Source organism: Eucyclogobius newberryi, unplaced genomic scaffold (assembly GCF_026437365.1).
Source record: "Eucyclogobius newberryi isolate DKJ021-1_F unplaced genomic scaffold, fEucNew1.0.hap1 SCAF_18, whole genome shotgun sequence".
NCBI lineage: Eukaryota > Metazoa > Chordata > Actinopteri > Gobiiformes > Gobiidae > Eucyclogobius > Eucyclogobius newberryi.
In genome coordinates, this window is record NW_027315812.1 from 1,223,180 (window position 1) to 1,241,410 (window position 18,231).

General features: G+C 56.7%; 1 protein-coding gene across 1 annotated transcript in view; it reads left to right on the top strand.

The window, feature by feature from the left end:
• clvs2 (clavesin 2) overlaps positions 1–18,231 on the top strand; it is a 112,810-nt gene that overhangs the window by 33,345 nt on the left and 61,234 nt on the right. The window contains exons 2-3 of the mRNA XM_072451252.1: positions 965–1,135; positions 3,754–3,872. Of these exons, the coding sequence (XP_072307353.1) occupies positions 965–1,135; positions 3,754–3,872 (290 nt within the window). The remainder of the gene's footprint in view (positions 1–964; positions 1,136–3,753; positions 3,873–18,231) is intronic.

Consider the following 18,231-nt stretch of genomic DNA (forward strand, 5'->3'; position numbering starts at 1 on the left):
ACAGGTGCGGGACATGATGGGGACTCGTTACTGCAGTATTTGTGGATGTAGTAGTAGTATTTATACGTGTATTTGCGCTCACAGGTGCGGGACATGATGGGGACTCGTTACTGCAGTATTTGTGGATGTAGTAGTAGTATTTATACGTGTATTTGCGCTCACAGGTGCGGGACATGATGGGGACTCGTTACTGCAGTATTTGTGGATGTAGTAGTAGTATTTATACGTGTACTTGCGCTCACAGGTGCGGGACATGATGGGGACTCGTTACTGCAGTATTTGTGGATGTAGTAGTAGTATTTATACGTGTACTTGCGCTCACAGGTGCGGGACATGATGGGGACTCGTTACTGCAGTATTTGTGGATGTAGTAGTAGTATTTATACGTGTACTTGCGCTCACAGGTGCGGGACATGATGGGGACTCGTTACTGCAGTATTTGTGGATGTAGTAGTAGTATTTATACGTGTACTTGCGCTCACAGGTGCGGGACATGATGGGGACTCGTTACTGCAGTATTTGTGGATGTAGTAGTAGTATTTATACGTGTACTTGCGCTCACAGGTGCGGGACATGATGGGGACTCGTTACTGCAGTATTTGTGGATGTAGTAGTAGTATTTATACGTGTACTTGCGCTCACAGGTGCGGGACATGATGGGGACTCGTTACTGCAGTATTTGTGGATGTAGTAGTAGTATTTATACGTGTACTTGCGCTCACAGGTGCGGGACATGATGGGGACTCGTTACTGCAGTATTTGTGGATGTAGTAGTAGTATTTATACGTGTACTTGCGCTCACAGGTGCGGGACATGATGGGGACTCGTTACTGCAGTATTTGTGGATGTAGTAGTAGTATTTATACGTGTACTTGCGCTCACAGGTGCGGGACATGATGGGGACTCGTTACTGCAGTATTTGTGGATGTAGTAGTAGTATTTATACGTGTACTTGCGCTCACAGGTGCGGGACATGATCGTCACTCGTCCGGACATCGGTTTCCTCAGAACAGACGACGACTTCATTCTTCGTTTTCTTCGAGCGCGGAAATTCAACCAATCAGAGTCGTTCAGGCTGTTGAGTCAGTACTTCCTGTTCCGCCAGCAGCATCTGCACATCTTCCACAGCTTCAAGGTGAGAACACTCTGTCTCCATGACAACAGCATCACAATCACAAAAGGTTCAGTGCCAATGAACAGAATTCACAAACACAGGAACATGAATACGTTTAAGTTGAATCTGCTGAAGGATCAAAACAACAATAAGGCTTCAAAAGTTCACTAAATATACGCCTGAGGGGAGTGGCCTCCTGCCTGAGGGGAGTGGCCTCCTGCCTGAGGGGTGTGGCCTCCTGCCTGAGGGGAGTGGCCTCCTGCCTGAGGGGAGTGGCCTCCTGCCTGAGGGGAGTGGCCTCCTGCCTGAGGGGTGTGGCCTCCTGCCTGAGGGGAGTGGCCTCCTGCCTGAGGGGTGTGGCCTCCTGCCTGAGGGGAGTGGCCTCCTGCCTGAGGGGTGTGGCCTCCTGCCTGAGGGGAGTGGCCTCCTGCCTGAGGGGTGTGGCCTCCTGCCTGAGGGGAGTGGCCTCCTGCAGAGATGGAAGTCTGCAGCTGATCACCTCAGCAGAGGGCGCTGTAGTCTCTGTTTGTCCCTGTCTGTGGCTCCAGCGTACTGTGATGGAGGAGGTGATGGAGGAGGTAACGGAAGAGGTGACGGAGGAGGTGATGGAGGAGGTGACGGAAGAGGTGATGGAGGAGGTGATGGAAGAGGTGACGGAGGAGGTGACGGAGGAGGTGACGGAAGAGGTGATGGAGAAGGTGATGGAGGAGGTGACGGAAGAGGTGACGGAGGAGGTGATGGAGGAGGTGATGGAAGCGGTGATGGAGGAGGTGATGGAGGAGGTGACGGAAGAGGTGATGGAGGAGGTGACGGAAGAGGTGATGGAGGAGGTGATGGAAGAGGTGATGGAGGAGGTGATGGAGGAGGTGACGGAAGAGGTGATGGAGAAGGTGATGGAGGAGGTGACGGAAGAGATGATGGAAGAGGTGACGGAGGAGGTGATGGAAGAGGTGATGGAGGAGGTGACGGAAGAGGTGACGGAGGAGGTGATGGAAGAGGTGATGGAGGAGGTGATGAGATGATGGAAGAGGTGACGGAGGAGGTGATGGAAGAGGTGATGGAGGAGGTGATGAGATGATGGAAGAGGTGACGGAGGAGGTGATGGAAGAGGTGATGGAGGAGGTGATGAGATGATGGAAGAGGTGACAGAGGTGATGGAAGAGGTGATGGAGGAGGTGATGAGATGATGGAAGAGGTGACAGAGGTGATGGAAGAGGTGACGGAGGAGGTGATGAGATGATGGAAGAGGTGACAGAGATGATGGAAGAGGTGACAGAGGTGATGGAAGAGGTGATGGAGGAGGTGATGAGATGATGGAAGAGGTGACGGAGGAGGTGATGGAAGAGGTGATGGAGGAGGTGATGAGATGATGGAAGAGGTGACAGAGGTGATGGAAGAGGTGATGGAGGAGGTGATGAGATGATGGAAGAGGTGACAGAGGTGATGGAAGAGGTGATGGAGGAGGTGATGAGATGATGGAAGAGGTGACGGAGGAGGTGATGGAAGAGGTGATGGAGGAGGTGATGAGATGATGGAAGAGGTGACAGAGGTGATGGAAGAGGTGATGGAGGAGGTGATGAGATGATGGAAGAGGTGACGGAGGAGGTGATGGAAGAGGTGATGGAGGAGGTGATGAGATGATGGAAGAGGTGACAGAGGTGATGGAAGAGGTGACGGAGGAGGTGATGAGATGATGGAAGAGGTGACAGAGATGATGGAAGAGGTGACAGAGGTGATGGAAGAGGTGATGGAGGAGGTGATGAGATGATGGAAGAGGTGACAGAGGTGATGGAAGAGGTGATGGAGGAGGTGATGAGATGATGGAAGAGGTGACGGAGGAGGTGATGGAAGAGGTGATGGAGGAGGTGATGAGATGATGGAAGAGGTGACAGAGGTGATGGAAGAGGTGACGGAGGAGGTGATGAGATGATGGAAGAGGTGACAGAGGTGATGGAAGAGGTGACGGAGGAGGTGATGAGATGATGGAAGAGGTGACAGAGATGATGGAAGAGGTGATGGAGGAGGTGATGAGATGATGGAAGAGGTGACAGAGGTGATGGAAGAGGTGATGGAGGAGGTGATGAGATGATGGAAGAGGTGACGGAGGAGGTGATGGAAGAGGTGATGGAGGAGGTGATGAGATGATGGAAGAGGTGACAGAGGTGATGGAAGAGGTGATGGAGGAGGTGATGAGATGATGGAAGAGGTGACGGAGGAGGTGATGGAAGAGGTGATGGAGGAGGTGATGAGATGATGGAAGAGGTGACAGAGGTGATGGAAGAGGTGACGGAGGAGGTGATGAGATGATGGAAGAGGTGACAGAGGTGATGGAAGAGGTGATGGAGGAGGTGATGAGATGATGGAAGAGGTGACGGAGGAGGTGATGGAAGAGGTGATGGAGGAGGTGATGAGATGATGGAAGAGGTGACAGAGGTGATGGAAGAGGTGACGGAGGAGGTGATGAGATGATGGAAGAGGTGACAGAGGTGATGGAAGAGGTGACGGAGGAGCTCCCTCCTCACTGATGACATCACAATGCCCTGGGCGTGGCTTCAGCACGCTGTTATGCACCAGTGGAGGATTCTTAAAGCTGCAGTTCTCTATCAAAGCTGAGGCTAACACGTGACCTTTGACCTCAGGTGGACGACCCGGGCATCAAGCGCGCCCTCATGGACGGGTTTCCTGGAGTTCTGGAGACGCCGGACCAACACGGACGAAAGATCCTGCTGCTGTTCGCCTCCAACTGGGACCAGAACAGGTAAGAACTGACCAGAACCTCCTCAGACTCTGACCTCCTCTCTGCTCCTCAGACTCTGACCTCCTCTCTCCTCCTCAGACTCTGACCTCCTCAGACTCTGACCTCCTCTCTGCTCCTCAGACTCTGACCTCCTCTCTCCTCCCCAGACTCTGACCTCCTCAGACTCTGACCTCCTCTCTCCTCCTCAGACTCTGACCTCCTCTCTCCTCCTCAGACTCTGACCTCCTCAGACTCTGACCTCCTCTCTGCTCCTCAGACTCTGACCTCCTCTCTCCTCCTCAGACTCTGACCTCCTCAGACTCTGACCTCCTCTCTGCTCCTCAGACTCTGACCTCCTCTCTCCTCCTTAGACTCTGACCTTCTCAGACTCTGACCTCCTCTCTGCTCCTCAGACTCTGACCTCCTCTCTCCTCCTCAGACTCACCTCCTCACTCCTCCTCAGACTCACCTCCTCAGACTCACCTCCTCTCCTCCTCAGACTCACCTCCTCTCTCCTCCTCAGACTCACCTCTCTCCTCCTCAGACTCACCTCCTCTCTGCTCCTCACTCACCTCCTCTCTCCTCCTCAGACTCACCTCCTCTTTGCTCCTCAGACTCACCTCCTCTCTCCTCCTCAAACTCTGACCTCCTCTCTCCTCCTCAGACTCACCTCCTCTTTGCTCCTCAGACTCACCTCCTCAGACTCACCTCCTCTCTCCTCCTCAGACTCACCTCCTCTCTCCTCAGACTCACCTCTCTCCTCCTCAGACTCACCTCCTCAGACTCACCTCTCTCCTCCTCAGACTCACCTCCTCTCTCCTCCTCAGACTCACCTCCTCTCTGCTCCTCACTCACCTACTCTCTCCTCCTCAGACTCACCTCCTCTCTCCGCCTCAGACTCACCTCCTCTCTCCTCCTCAGACTCACCTCCTCTCTCCTCCTCAGACTCACCTCCTCTCTGCTCCTCAGACTCTGACCTCCTCTCTCCTCCTCACTCACCTCCTCTCTCCTCCTCAGACTCACCTCCTTTCTCCTCCTCAGACTCACCTCCTCTTCTCTGCTCCTCAGACTCACCTCCTCTCTGCTCCTCAGACTCACCTCCTCTCTCCTCCTCAGACTCACCTCCTCTCTCCTCCTCAGACTCACCTCCTCTCTCCACCTCAGACTCACCTCCTCTCTGCTCCTCACTCACCTCTCTCCTCCTCAGACTCACCTCCTCTCTCCTCCTCAGACTCACCTACTCTCTGCTCCTCAGACTCGCCTCTCTTCCTCTCTGCTCCTCAGACTCACCTCCTCTCTGCTCCTCAGACTCACCTCCTCTCTCCTCCTCAGACTCACCTCGCTCCTCCTCAGACTCACCTCCTCTCTCCTCCTCAGACTCACCTCCTCTCTCCTCCTCAGACTCACCTCCTCTCTGCTCCTCAGACTCACCTCCTCTCTGCTCCTCAGACTCACCTCCTCTCTCCTCCTCAGACTCACCTCTCTCCTCAGACTCACCTCCTCTCTCCTCCTCAGACTCACCTCCTCTCTGCTCCTCAGACTCGCCTCCTCTCTCCTCCTCAGACTCGCCTCCTCTCTGCTCCTCAGACTCGCCTCCTCTCTCCTCCTCAGACTCACCTCCTCTATCCTCCTCAGACTCACCTCCTCTCTCCTCAGACTCATCTCCTCTCTCCTCCTCAGACTCACCTCCTCTCTGCTCCTCAGACTCGCCTCTCTTCCTCTCTGCTCCTCAGACTCACCTCCTCTCTCCTCCTCAGACTCACCTCCTCTCTCCTCCTCAGACTCACCTCCTCTCCCCTCCTCAGACTCACCTCCTCTCTCCTCCTCAGACTCACCTCTCTGCTCCTCAGACTCACCTCCTCTCTCCTCCTCAGACTCACCTCCTCTCTGCTCCTCAGACTCACCTCCTCTCTCCTCCTCAGACTCACCTCCTTTCTCCTCCTCAGACTCACCACTCACCTCCTCAGACTCACCTCCTCAGACTCACCTCCTCTCTCCTCCTCAGACTCACCTCCTTTCTCCTCCTCAGACTCACCACTCACCTCCTCAGACTCACCTCCTCAGACTCACCTCCTCAGACTCACCTCCTCTCTCCTCCTCAGACTCACCTCCTCTCTGCTCCTCAGACTCACCTCCTCTCTCCTCCTCAGACTCACCTCTCTCCTCCTCAGACTCACCTCCTCTCTCCTCAGACTCACCTCCTCTCTCCTCCTCAGACTCACCTCCTCTCTGCTCCTCAGACTCGCCTCTCTTCCTCTCTGCTCCTCAGACTCACCTCCTCTCTCCTCCTCAGACTCACCTCTCTCCTCCTCAGACTCGCCTCCTCTCTGCTCCTCAGACTCACCTCCTCTTTGCTCCTCACTCACCTCTCTCCTCCTCAGACTCACCTCCTCAGACTCACCTCCTTTCTCCTCCTCAGACTCACCTCCTCTCTCCTCCTCAGACTCACCTCCTCTCTGCTCCTCAGACTCACCTCCTCTCTCCTCCTCAGACTCACCTCCTCTCTCCTCCTCAGACTCACCTCCTCTCTCCTCCTCAGACTCACCTCCTCTTTGCTCCTCACTCACCTCTCTCCTCCTCAGACTCACCTCCTCTCACCTCCTCAGACTCACCTCCTCAGACTCACCTCCTCTCTCCTCCTCAGACTCACCTCCTCTTTGCTCCTCAGACTCACCTCCTCAGACTCACCTCCTCTCTCCTCCTCAGACTCACCTCCTCTCTCCTCCTCAGACTCACCTCCTCTCTCCTCAGACTCACCTCTCTCCTCCTCAGACTCACCTCCTCAGACTCACCTCTCTCCTCCTCAGACTCACCTCCTCTCTCCTCCTCAGACTCACCTCCTCTCTGCTCCTCACTCACCTACTCTCTCCTCCTCAGACTCACCTCCTCTCTCCGCCTCAGACTCACCTCCTCTCTCCTCCTCAGACTCACCTCCTCTCTCCTCCTCAGACTCACCTCCTCTCTGCTCCTCAGACTCTGACCTCCTCTCTCCTCCTCACTCACCTCCTCTCTCCTCCTCAGACTCACCTCCTTTCTCCTCCTCAGACTCACCTCCTCTTCTCTGCTCCTCAGACTCACCTCCTCTCTGCTCCTCAGACTCACCTCCTCTCTCCTCCTCAGACTCACCTCCTCTCTCCTCCTCAGACTCACCTCCTCTCTCCACCTCAGACTCACCTCCTCTCTGCTCCTCACTCACCTCTCTCCTCCTCAGACTCACCTCCTCTCTCCTCCTCAGACTCACCTCCTCTCTGCTCCTCAGACTCACCTCCTCTCTCCTCCTCAGACTCACCTCGCTCCTCCTCAGACTCACCTCCTCTCTCCTCCTCAGACTCACCTCCTCTCTCCTCCTCAGACTCACCTCCTCTCTGCTCCTCAGACTCACCTCCTCTCTGCTCCTCAGACTCACCTCCTCTCTCCTCCTCAGACTCACCTCTCTCCTCAGACTCACCTCCTCTCTCCTCCTCAGACTCACCTCCTCTCTGCTCCTCAGACTCGCCTCCTCTCTCCTCCTCAGACTCGCCTCCTCTCTGCTCCTCAGACTCGCCTCCTCTCTCCTCCTCAGACTCACCTCCTCTATCCTCCTCAGACTCACCTCCTCTCTCCTCAGACTCATCTCCTCTCTCCTCCTCAGACTCACCTCCTCTCTGCTCCTCAGACTCGCCTCTCTTCCTCTCTGCTCCTCAGACTCACCTCCTCTCTCCTCCTCAGACTCACCTCCTCTCTCCTCCTCAGACTCACCTCCTCTCCCCTCCTCAGACTCACCTCCTCTCTCCTCCTCAGACTCACCTCTCTGCTCCTCAGACTCACCTCCTCTCTCCTCCTCAGACTCACCTCCTCTCTGCTCCTCAGACTCACCTCCTCTCTCCTCCTCAGACTCACCTCCTTTCTCCTCCTCAGACTCACCACTCACCTCCTCAGACTCACCTCCTCAGACTCACCTCCTCTCTCCTCCTCAGACTCACCTCCTTTCTCCTCCTCAGACTCACCACTCACCTCCTCAGACTCACCTCCTCAGACTCACCTCCTCAGACTCACCTCCTCTCTCCTCCTCAGACTCACCTCCTCTCTGCTCCTCAGACTCACCTCCTCTCTCCTCCTCAGACTCACCTCTCTCCTCCTCAGACTCACCTCCTCTCTCCTCAGACTCACCTCCTCTCTCCTCCTCAGACTCACCTCCTCTCTGCTCCTCAGACTCGCCTCTCTTCCTCTCTGCTCCTCAGACTCACCTCCTCTCTCCTCCTCAGACTCACCTCTCTCCTCCTCAGACTCGCCTCCTCTCTGCTCCTCAGACTCACCTCCTCTTTGCTCCTCACTCACCTCTCTCCTCCTCAGACTCACCTCCTCAGACTCACCTCCTTTCTCCTCCTCAGACTCACCTCCTCTCTCCTCCTCAGACTCACCTCCTCTCTGCTCCTCAGACTCACCTCCTCTCTCCTCCTCAGACTCACCTCCTCTCTCCTCCTCAGACTCACCTCCTCTCTCCTCCTCAGACTCACCTCCTCTTTGCTCCTCACTCACCTCTCTCCTCCTCAGACTCACCTCCTCTCACCTCCTCAGACTCACCTCCTCAGACTCACCTCCTCTCTCCTCCTCAGACTCACCTCCTCTTTGCTCCTCAGACTCACCTCCTCAGACTCACCTCCTCTCTCCTCCTCAGACTCACCTCCTCTCTCCTCCTCAGACTCACCTCCTCTCTCCTCAGACTCACCTCTCTCCTCCTCAGACTCACCTCCTCAGACTCACCTCTCTCCTCCTCAGACTCACCTCCTCTCTCCTCCTCAGACTCACCTCCTCTCTGCTCCTCACTCACCTACTCTCTCCTCCTCAGACTCACCTCCTCTCTCCGCCTCAGACTCACCTCCTCTCTCCTCCTCAGACTCACCTCCTCTCTCCTCCTCAGACTCACCTCCTCTCTGCTCCTCAGACTCTGACCTCCTCTCTCCTCCTCACTCACCTCCTCTCTCCTCCTCAGACTCACCTCCTTTCTCCTCCTCAGACTCACCTCCTCTTCTCTGCTCCTCAGACTCACCTCCTCTCTGCTCCTCAGACTCACCTCCTCTCTCCTCCTCAGACTCACCTCCTCTCTCCTCCTCAGACTCACCTCCTCTCTCCACCTCAGACTCACCTCCTCTCTGCTCCTCACTCACCTCTCTCCTCCTCAGACTCACCTCCTCTCTCCTCCTCAGACTCACCTACTCTCTGCTCCTCAGACTCGCCTCTCTTCCTCTCTGCTCCTCAGACTCACCTCCTCTCTGCTCCTCAGACTCACCTCCTCTCTCCTCCTCAGACTCACCTCGCTCCTCCTCAGACTCACCTCCTCTCTCCTCCTCAGACTCACCTCCTCTCTCCTCCTCAGACTCACCTCCTCTCTGCTCCTCAGACTCACCTCCTCTCTGCTCCTCAGACTCACCTCCTCTCTCCTCCTCAGACTCACCTCTCTCCTCAGACTCACCTCCTCTCTCCTCCTCAGACTCGCCTCCTCTCTCCTCCTCAGACTCACCTCCTCTATCCTCCTCAGACTCACCTCCTCTCTCCTCAGACTCATCTCCTCTCTCCTCCTCAGACTCACCTCCTCTCTGCTCCTCAGACTCGCCTCTCTTCCTCTCTGCTCCTCAGACTCACCTCCTCTCTCCTCCTCAGACTCACCTCCTCTCTCCTCCTCAGACTCACCTCCTCTCCCCTCCTCAGACTCACCTCCTCTCTCCTCCTCGGACTCACCTCTCTGCTCCTCAGACTCACCTCCTCTCTCCTCCTCAGACTCACCTCCTCTCTGCTCCTCAGACTCACCTCCTCTCTCCTCCTCAGACTCACCTCCTTTCTCCTCCTCAGACTCACCACTCACCTCCTCAGACTCACCTCCTCAGACTCACCTCCTCTCTCCTCCTCAGACTCACCTCCTCTTCTCTGCTCCTCAGACTCACCTCCTCTCTGCTCCTCAGACTCACCTCCTCTCTCCTCCTCAGACTCACCTCCTCTCTCCTCCTCAGACTCACCTCCTCTCTCCACCTCAGACTCACCTCCTCTCTGCTCCTCACTCACCTCTCTCCTCCTCAGACTCACCTCCTCTCTGCTCCTCAGACTCACCTCCTCTCTGATCCTCAGACTCACCTCCTCTCTCCTCCTCAGACTCACCTCTCTCCTCAGACTCACCTCCTCTCTCCTCCTCAGACTCACCTCCTCTCTGCTCCTCAGACTCGCCTCCTCTCTCCTCCTCAGACTCGCCTCCTCTCTCCTCCTCAGACTCACCTCCTCTATCCTCCTCAGACTCACCTCCTCTCTCCTCAGACTCATCTCCTCTCTCCTCCTCAGACTCACCTCCTCTCTGCTCCTCAGACTCGCCTCTCTTCCTCTCTGCTCCTCAGACTCACCTCCTCTCTCCTCCTCAGACTCACCTCCTCTCTCCTCCTCAGACTCACCTCCTCTCCCCTCCTCAGACTCACCTCCTCTCTCCTCCTCAGACTCACCTCTCTGCTCCTCAGACTCACCTCCTCTCTCCTCCTCAGACTCACCTCCTCTCTGCTCCTCAGACTCACCTCCTCTCTCCTCCTCAGACTCACCTCCTTTCTCCTCCTCAGACTCACCACTCACCTCCTCAGACTCACCTCCTCAGACTCACCTCCTCTCTCCTCCTCAGACTCACCTCCTTTCTCCTCCTCAGACTCACCACTCACCTCCTCAGACTCACCTCCTCAGACTCACCTCCTCAGACTCACCTCCTCTCTCCTCCTCAGACTCACCTCCTCTCTGCTCCTCAGACTCACCTCCTCTCTCCTCCTCAGACTCACCTCTCTCCTCCTCAGACTCACCTCCTCTCTCCTCAGACTCACCTCCTCTCTCCTCCTCAGACTCACCTCCTCTCTGCTCCTCAGACTCGCCTCTCTTCCTCTCTGCTCCTCAGACTCACCTCCTCTCTCCTCCTCAGACTCACCTCTCTCCTCCTCAGACTCGCCTCCTCTCTGCTCCTCAGACTCACCTCCTCTTTGCTCCTCACTCACCTCTCTCCTCCTCAGACTCACCTCCTCAGACTCACCTCCTTTCTCCTCCTCAGACTCACCTCCTCTCTCCTCCTCAGACTCACCTCCTCTCTGCTCCTCAGACTCACCTCCTCTCTCCTCCTCAGACTCACCTCCTCTCTCCTCCTCAGACTCACCTCCTCTCTCCTCCTCAGACTCACCTCCTCTTTGCTCCTCACTCACCTCTCTCCTCCTCAGACTCACCTCCTCTCACCTCCTCTCCTCAGACTCACCTCCTCTCTGCTCCTCAGACTCACCTCGCTCCTCCTCAGACTCACCTCTCTCCTCCTCAGACTCACCTCCTCTCTCCTCCTCAGACTCACCTCCTCTGTTCCTCAGACTTGCCTCTCTTCCTCTGCTCCTCAGACTCACCTCCTCTCTCCTCCTCACCTCCTCTCTCCTCCTCACCTCCTCTCTGCTCCTCAGACTCACCTCCTCTCTCCTCCTCAGACTCACCTCCTCTCTGCTCCTCAGACTCGCCTCTCTTCCTCTCTGCTCCTCAGACTCACCTCCTCTCTCCTCCTCAGACTCACCTCTCTCCTCCTCAGACTCGCCTCCTCTCTGCTCCTCAGACTCACCTCCTCTTTGCTCCTCACTCACCTCTCTCCTCCTCAGACTCACCTCCTCAGACTCACCTCCTCTCTCCTCCTCAGACTCACCTCCTCTCTCCTCCTCAGACTCACCTCCTCTCTGCTCCTCAGACTCACCTCCTCTCTCCTCCTCAGACTCACCTCCTCTCTCCTCCTCAGACTCACCTCCTCTCTCCTCCTCAGACTCACCTCCTCTTTGCTCCTCACTCACCTCTCTCCTCCTCAGACTCACCTCCTCTCACCTCCTCAGACTCACCTCCTCAGACTCACCTCCTCTCTGCTCCTCAGACTCACCTCGCTCCTCCTCAGACTCACCTCTCTCCTCCTCAGACTCACCTCCTCTCTCCTCCTCAGACTCACCTCCTCTGTTCCTCAGACTTGCCTCTCTTCCTCTGCTCCTCAGACTCACCTCCTCTCTCCTCCTCACCTCCTCTCTGCTCCTCAGACTCACCTCCTCTCTCCTCCTCAGACTCACCTCCTCTCTGCTCCTCAGACTCACCTCTTTGCTCCTCAGACTCACCTCCTCTCTCCTCCTCAGACTCACCTCCTCTCTCCTCCTCAGACTCACCCCCTCTCTGCTCCTCAGACTTGCCTCTCTTCCTCTCTGCTCCTCAGACTCACCTCCTCTCTCCTCCTCAGACTCACCTCCTCTCTGCTCCTCAGACTCACCTCCTCTCTCCTCCTCAGACTCACCTCCTCTCTCCTCCTCAGACTCACCTCCTCTCTCCACCTCAGACTCACCTCCTCTCTGCTCCTCACTCACCTCTCTCCTCCTCAGACTCACCTCCTCTCTCCTCCTCAGACTCACCTACTCTCTGCTCCTCAGACTCGCCTCTCTTCCTCTCTGCTCCTCAGACTCACCTCCTCTCTGCTCCTCAGACTCACCTCCTCTCTCCTCCTCAGACTCACCTCGCTCCTCCTCAGACTCACCTCCTCTCTCCTCCTCAGACTCACCTCCTCTCTCCTCCTCAGACTCACCTCCTCTCTGCTCCTCAGACTCACCTCCTCTCTGCTCCTCAGACTCACCTCCTCTCTCCTCCTCAGACTCACCTCTCTCCTCAGACTCACCTCGCTCCTCCTCAGACTCACCTCCTCTCTCCTCCTCAGACTCACCTCCTCTCTCCTCCTCAGACTCACCTCCTCTCTGATCCTCAGACTCACCTCCTCTCTCCTCCTCAGACTCACCTCTCTCCTCAGACTCACCTCCTCTCTCCTCCTCAGACTCACCTCCTCTCTGCTCCTCAGACTCGCCTCCTCTCTCCTCCTCAGACTCGCCTCCTCTCTGCTCCTCAGACTCGCCTCCTCTCTCCTCCTCAGACTCACCTCCTCTCTGCTCCTCAGACTCACCTCCTCTCTCCTCCTCAGACTCACCTCTCTCCTCAGACTCACCTCGCTCCTCCTCAGACTCACCTCCTCGCTCCTCCTCGGACTCACCTCCTCTCTCCTCCTCAGACTCACCTCCTCTCTGCTCCTCAGACTCACCTCCTCTCTGCTCCTCAGACTCACCTCCTCTCTCCTCCTCAGACTCACCTCTCTCCTCAGACTCACCTCCTCTCTCCTCCTCAGACTCGCCTCCTCTCTCCTCCTCAGACTCACCTCCTCTATCCTCCTCAGACTCACCTCCTCTCTCCTCAGACTCATCTCCTCTCTCCTCCTCAGACTCACCTCCTCTCTGCTCCTCAGACTCGCCTCTCTTCCTCTCTGCTCCTCAGACTCACCTCCTCTCTCCTCCTCAGACTCACCTCCTCTCTCCTCCTCAGACTCACCTCCTCTCCCCTCCTCAGACTCACCTCCTCTCTCCTCCTCGGACTCACCTCTCTGCTCCTCAGACTCACCTCCTCTCTCCTCCTCAGACTCACCTCCTCTCTGCTCCTCAGACTCACCTCCTCTCTCCTCCTCAGACTCACCTCCTTTCTCCTCCTCAGACTCACCACTCACCTCCTCAGACTCACCTCCTCAGACTCACCTCCTCTCTCCTCCTCAGACTCACCTCCTCTTCTCTGCTCCTCAGACTCACCTCCTCTCTGCTCCTCAGACTCACCTCCTCTCTCCTCCTCAGACTCACCTCCTCTCTCCTCCTCAGACTCACCTCCTCTCTCCACCTCAGACTCACCTCCTCTCTGCTCCTCACTCACCTCTCTCCTCCTCAGACTCACCTCCTCTCTCCTCCTCAGACTCACCTACTCTCTGCTCCTCAGACTCGCCTCTCTTCCTCTCTGCTCCTCAGACTCACCTCCTCTCTGCTCCTCAGACTCACCTCCTCTCTCCTCCTCAGACTCACCTCGCTCCTCCTCAGACTCACCTCCTCTCTCCTCCTCAGACTCACCTCCTCTCTCCTCCTCAGACTCACCTCCTCTCTGCTCCTCAGACTCACCTCCTCTCTGATCCTCAGACTCACCTCCTCTCTCCTCCTCAGACTCACCTCTCTCCTCAGACTCACCTCCTCTCTCCTCCTCAGACTCACCTCCTCTCTGCTCCTCAGACTCGCCTCCTTTCTCCTCCTCAGACTCACCACTCACCTCCTCAGACTCACCTCCTCAGACTCACCTCCTCTCTCCTCCTCAGACTCACCTCCTTTCTCCTCCTCAGACTCACCACTCACCTCCTCAGACTCACCTCCTCAGACTCACCTCCTCAGACTCACCTCCTCTCTCCTCCTCAGACTCACCTCCTCTCTGCTCCTCAGACTCACCTCCTCTCTCCTCCTCAGACTCACCTCTCTCCTCCTCAGACTCACCTCCTCTCTCCTCAGACTCACCTCCTCTCTCCTCCTCAGACTCACCTCCTCTCTGCTCCTCAGACTCGCCTCTCTTCCTCTCTGCTCCTCAGACTCACCTCCTCTCTCCTCCTCAGACTCACCTCTCTCCTCCTCAGACTCGCCTCCTCTCTGCTCCTCAGACTCACATCCTCTTTGCTCCTCACTCACCTCTCTCCTCCTCAGACTCACCTCCTCAGACTCACCTCCTTTCTCCTCCTCAGACTCACCTCCTCTCTCCTCCTCAGACTCACCTCCTCTCTGCTCCTCAGACTCACCTCCTCTCTCCTCCTCAGACTCACCTCCTCTCTCCTCCTCAGACTCACCTCCTCTCTCCTCCTCAGACTCACCTCCTCTTTGCTCCTCACTCACCTCTCTCCTCCTCAGACTCACCTCCTCTCACCTCCTCAGACTCACCTCCTCAGACTCACCTCCTCTCTGCTCCTCAGACTCACCTCGCTCCTCCTCAGACTCACCTCTCTCCTCCTCAGACTCACCTCCTCTCTCCTCCTCAGACTCACCTCCTCTGTTCCTCAGACTTCCCTCTCTTCCTCTGCTCCTCAGACTCACCTCCTCTCTCCTCCTCACCTCCTCTCTGCTCCTCAGACTCACCTCCTCTCTGCTCCTCAGACTCACCTCCTCTCTCCTCCTCAGACTCACCTCCTCTCTGCTCCTCAGACTCGCCTCTCTTCCTCTCTGCTCCTCAGACTCACCTCCTCTCTCCTCCTCAGACTCACCTCTCTCCTCCTCAGACTCGCCTCCTCTCTGCTCCTCAGACTCACCTCCTCTTTGCTCCTCACTCACCTCTCTCCTCCTCAGACTCACCTCCTCAGACTCACCTCCTTTCTCCTCCTCAGACTCACCTCCTCTCTCCTCCTCAGACTCACCTCCTCTCTGCTCCTCAGACTCACCTCCTCTCTCCTCCTCAGACTCACCTCCTCTCTCCTCCTCAGACTCACCTCCTCTCTCCTCCTCAGACTCACCTCCTCTTTGCTCCTCACTCACCTCTCTCCTCCTCAGACTCACCTCCTCTCACCTCCTCAGACTCACCTCCTCAGACTCACCTCCTCTCTGCTCCTCAGACTCACCTCGCTCCTCCTCAGACTCACCTCTCTCCTCCTCAGACTCACCTCCTCTCTCCTCCTCAGACTCACTTCCTCTGTTCCTCAGACTTGCCTCTCTTCCTCTGCTCCTCAGACTCACCTCCTCTCTCCTCCTCACCTCCTCTCTGCTCCTCAGACCCACCTCCTCTCTCCTCCTCAGACTCACCTCCTCTCTGCTCCTCAGACTCACCTCTTTGCTCCTCAGACTCACCTCCTCTCTCCTCCTCAGACTCACCTCCTCTCTCCTCCTCAGACTCACCCCCTCTCTGCTCCTCAGACTTGCCTCTCTTCCTCTCTGCTCCTCAGACTCACCTCCTCTCTCCTCCTCAGACTCACCTCCTCTCTGCTCCTCAGACTCACCTCCTCTCTCCTCCTCAGACTCACCTCCTCTCTCCTCCTCAGACTCACCTCCTCTCTGCTCCTCACTCACCTACTCTCTCCTCCTCAGACTCACCTCTCTCTCCTCCTCAGACTCACCTCTCTCTCCTCCTCAGACTCACCTCTCTCCTCCTCAGACTCACCTCCTCTCTGCTCCTCAGACTCACCTCCTCTCTCCTCCTCAGACTCACCTCCTCTCCTCCTCAGACTCACCTCTTCTCTGCTCCTCAGACTCACCTCTCTCCTCCTCAGACTCACCTCCTCTCTGCTCCTCAGACTCACCTCCTCTCTCCTCCTCAGACTCACCTCCTCTCTGCTCCTCAGACTCACCTCCTCTCTCCTCCTCAGACTCACCTCCTCTTTGCTCCTCACTCACCTCTCTCCTCCTCAGACTCACCTCCTCTCACCTCCTCAGACTCACCTCCTCAGACTCACCTCCTCTCTGCTCCTCACTCACCTCTCTCCTCCTCAGACTCACCTCCTCTCACCTCCTCAGACTCACCTCCTCAGACTCACCTCCTCTCTGCTCCTCAGACTCACCTCGCTCCTCCTCAGACTCACCTCTCTCCTCCTCAGACTCACCTCCTCTCTCCTCCTCAGACTCACCTCCTCTGTTCCTCAGACTTGCCTCTCTTCCTCTGCTCCTCAGACTCACCTCCTCTCTCCTCCTCACCTCCTCTCTGCTCCTCAGACTCACCTCCTCTCTGCTCCTCAGACTCACCTCCTCTCTCCTCCTCAGACTCACCTCCTCTCTGCTCCTCAGACTCGCCTCTCTTCCTCTCTGCTCCTCAGACTCACCTCCTCTCTCCTCCTCAGACTCACCTCTCTCCTCCTCAGACTCGCCTCCTCTCTGCTCCTCAGACTCACCTCCTCTTTGCTCCTCACTCACCTCTCTCCTCCTCAGACTCACCTCCTCAGACTCACCTCCTTTCTCCTCCTCAGACTCACCTCCTCTCTCCTCCTCAGACTCACCTCCTCTCTGCTCCTCAGACTCACCTCCTCTCTCCTCCTCAGACTCACCTCCTCTCTCCTCCTCAGACTCACCTCCTCTCTCCTCCTCAGACTCACCTCCTCTTTGCTCCTCACTCACCTCTCTCCTCCTCAGACTCACCTCCTCTCACCTCCTCAGACTCACCTCCTCAGACTCACCTCCTCTCTGCTCCTCAGACTCACCTCGCTCCTCCTCAGACTCACCTCTCTCCTCCTCAGACTCACCTCCTCTCTCCTCCTCAGACTCACCTCCTCTGTTCCTCAGACTTGCCTCTCTTCCTCTGCTCCTCAGACTCACCTCCTCTCTCCTCCTCACCTCCTCTCTGCTCCTCAGACTCACCTCCTCTCTCCTCCTCAGACTCACCTCCTCTCTGCTCCTCAGACTCACCTCTTTGCTCCTCAGACTCACCTCCTCTCTCCTCCTCAGACTCACCTCCTCTCTCCTCCTCAGACTCACCCCCTCTCTGCTCCTCAGACTTGCCTCTCTTCCTCTCTGCTCCTCAGACTCACCTCCTCTCTCCTCCTCAGACTCACCTCCTCTCTGCTCCTCAGACTCACCTCCTCTCTCCTCCTCAGACTCACCTCCTCTCTCCTCCTCAGACTCACCTCCTCTCTGCTCCTCACTCACCTACTCTCTCCTCCTCAGACTCACCTCTCTCTCCTCCTCAGACTCACCTCTCTCTCCTCCTCAGACTCACCTCTCTCCTCCTCAGACTCACCTCCTCTCTGCTCCTCAGACTCACCTCCTCTCTCCTCCTCAGACTCACCTCCTCTCCTCCTCAGACTCACCTCCTCTCCTCCTCAGACTCACCTCTTCTCTGCTCCTCAGACTCACCTCTCTCCTCCTCAGACTCACCTCCTCTCTGCTCCTCAGACTCACCTCCTCTCTCCTCCTCAGACTCACCTCCTCTCTGCTCCACAGACTCACCTCCTCTCTCCTCCTCAGACTCACCTCCTCTTTGCTCCTCACTCACCTCTCTCCTCCTCAGACTCACCTCCTCTCACCTCCTCAGACTCACCTCCTCAGACTCACCTCCTCTCTGCTCCTCAGACTCACCTCGCTCCTCCTCAGACTCACCTCTCTCCTCCTCAGACTCACCTCCTCTCTCCTCCTCAGACTCACCTCCTCTGTTCCTCAGACTTGCCTCTCTTCCTCTGCTCCTCAGACTCACCTCTCTCCTCCTCACCTCCTCTCTGCTCCTCAGACTCACCTCCTCTCTCCTCCTCAGACTCACCTCCTCTCTGCTCCTCAGACTCACCTCTTTGCTCCTCAGACTCACCTCCTCTCTCCTCCTCAGACTCACCTCCTCTCTCCTCCTCAGACTCACCCCCTCTCTGCTCCTCAGACTTGCCTCTCTTCCTCTCTGCTCCTCAGACTCACCTCCTCTCTCCTCCTCAGACTCACCTCCTCTCTGCTCCTCAGACTCACCTCCTCTCTCCTCCTCAGACTCACCTCCTCTCTCCTCCTCAGACTCACCTCCTCTCTGCTCCTCACTCACCTACTCTCTCCTCCTCAGACTCACCTCTCTCTCCTCCTCAGACTCACCTCTC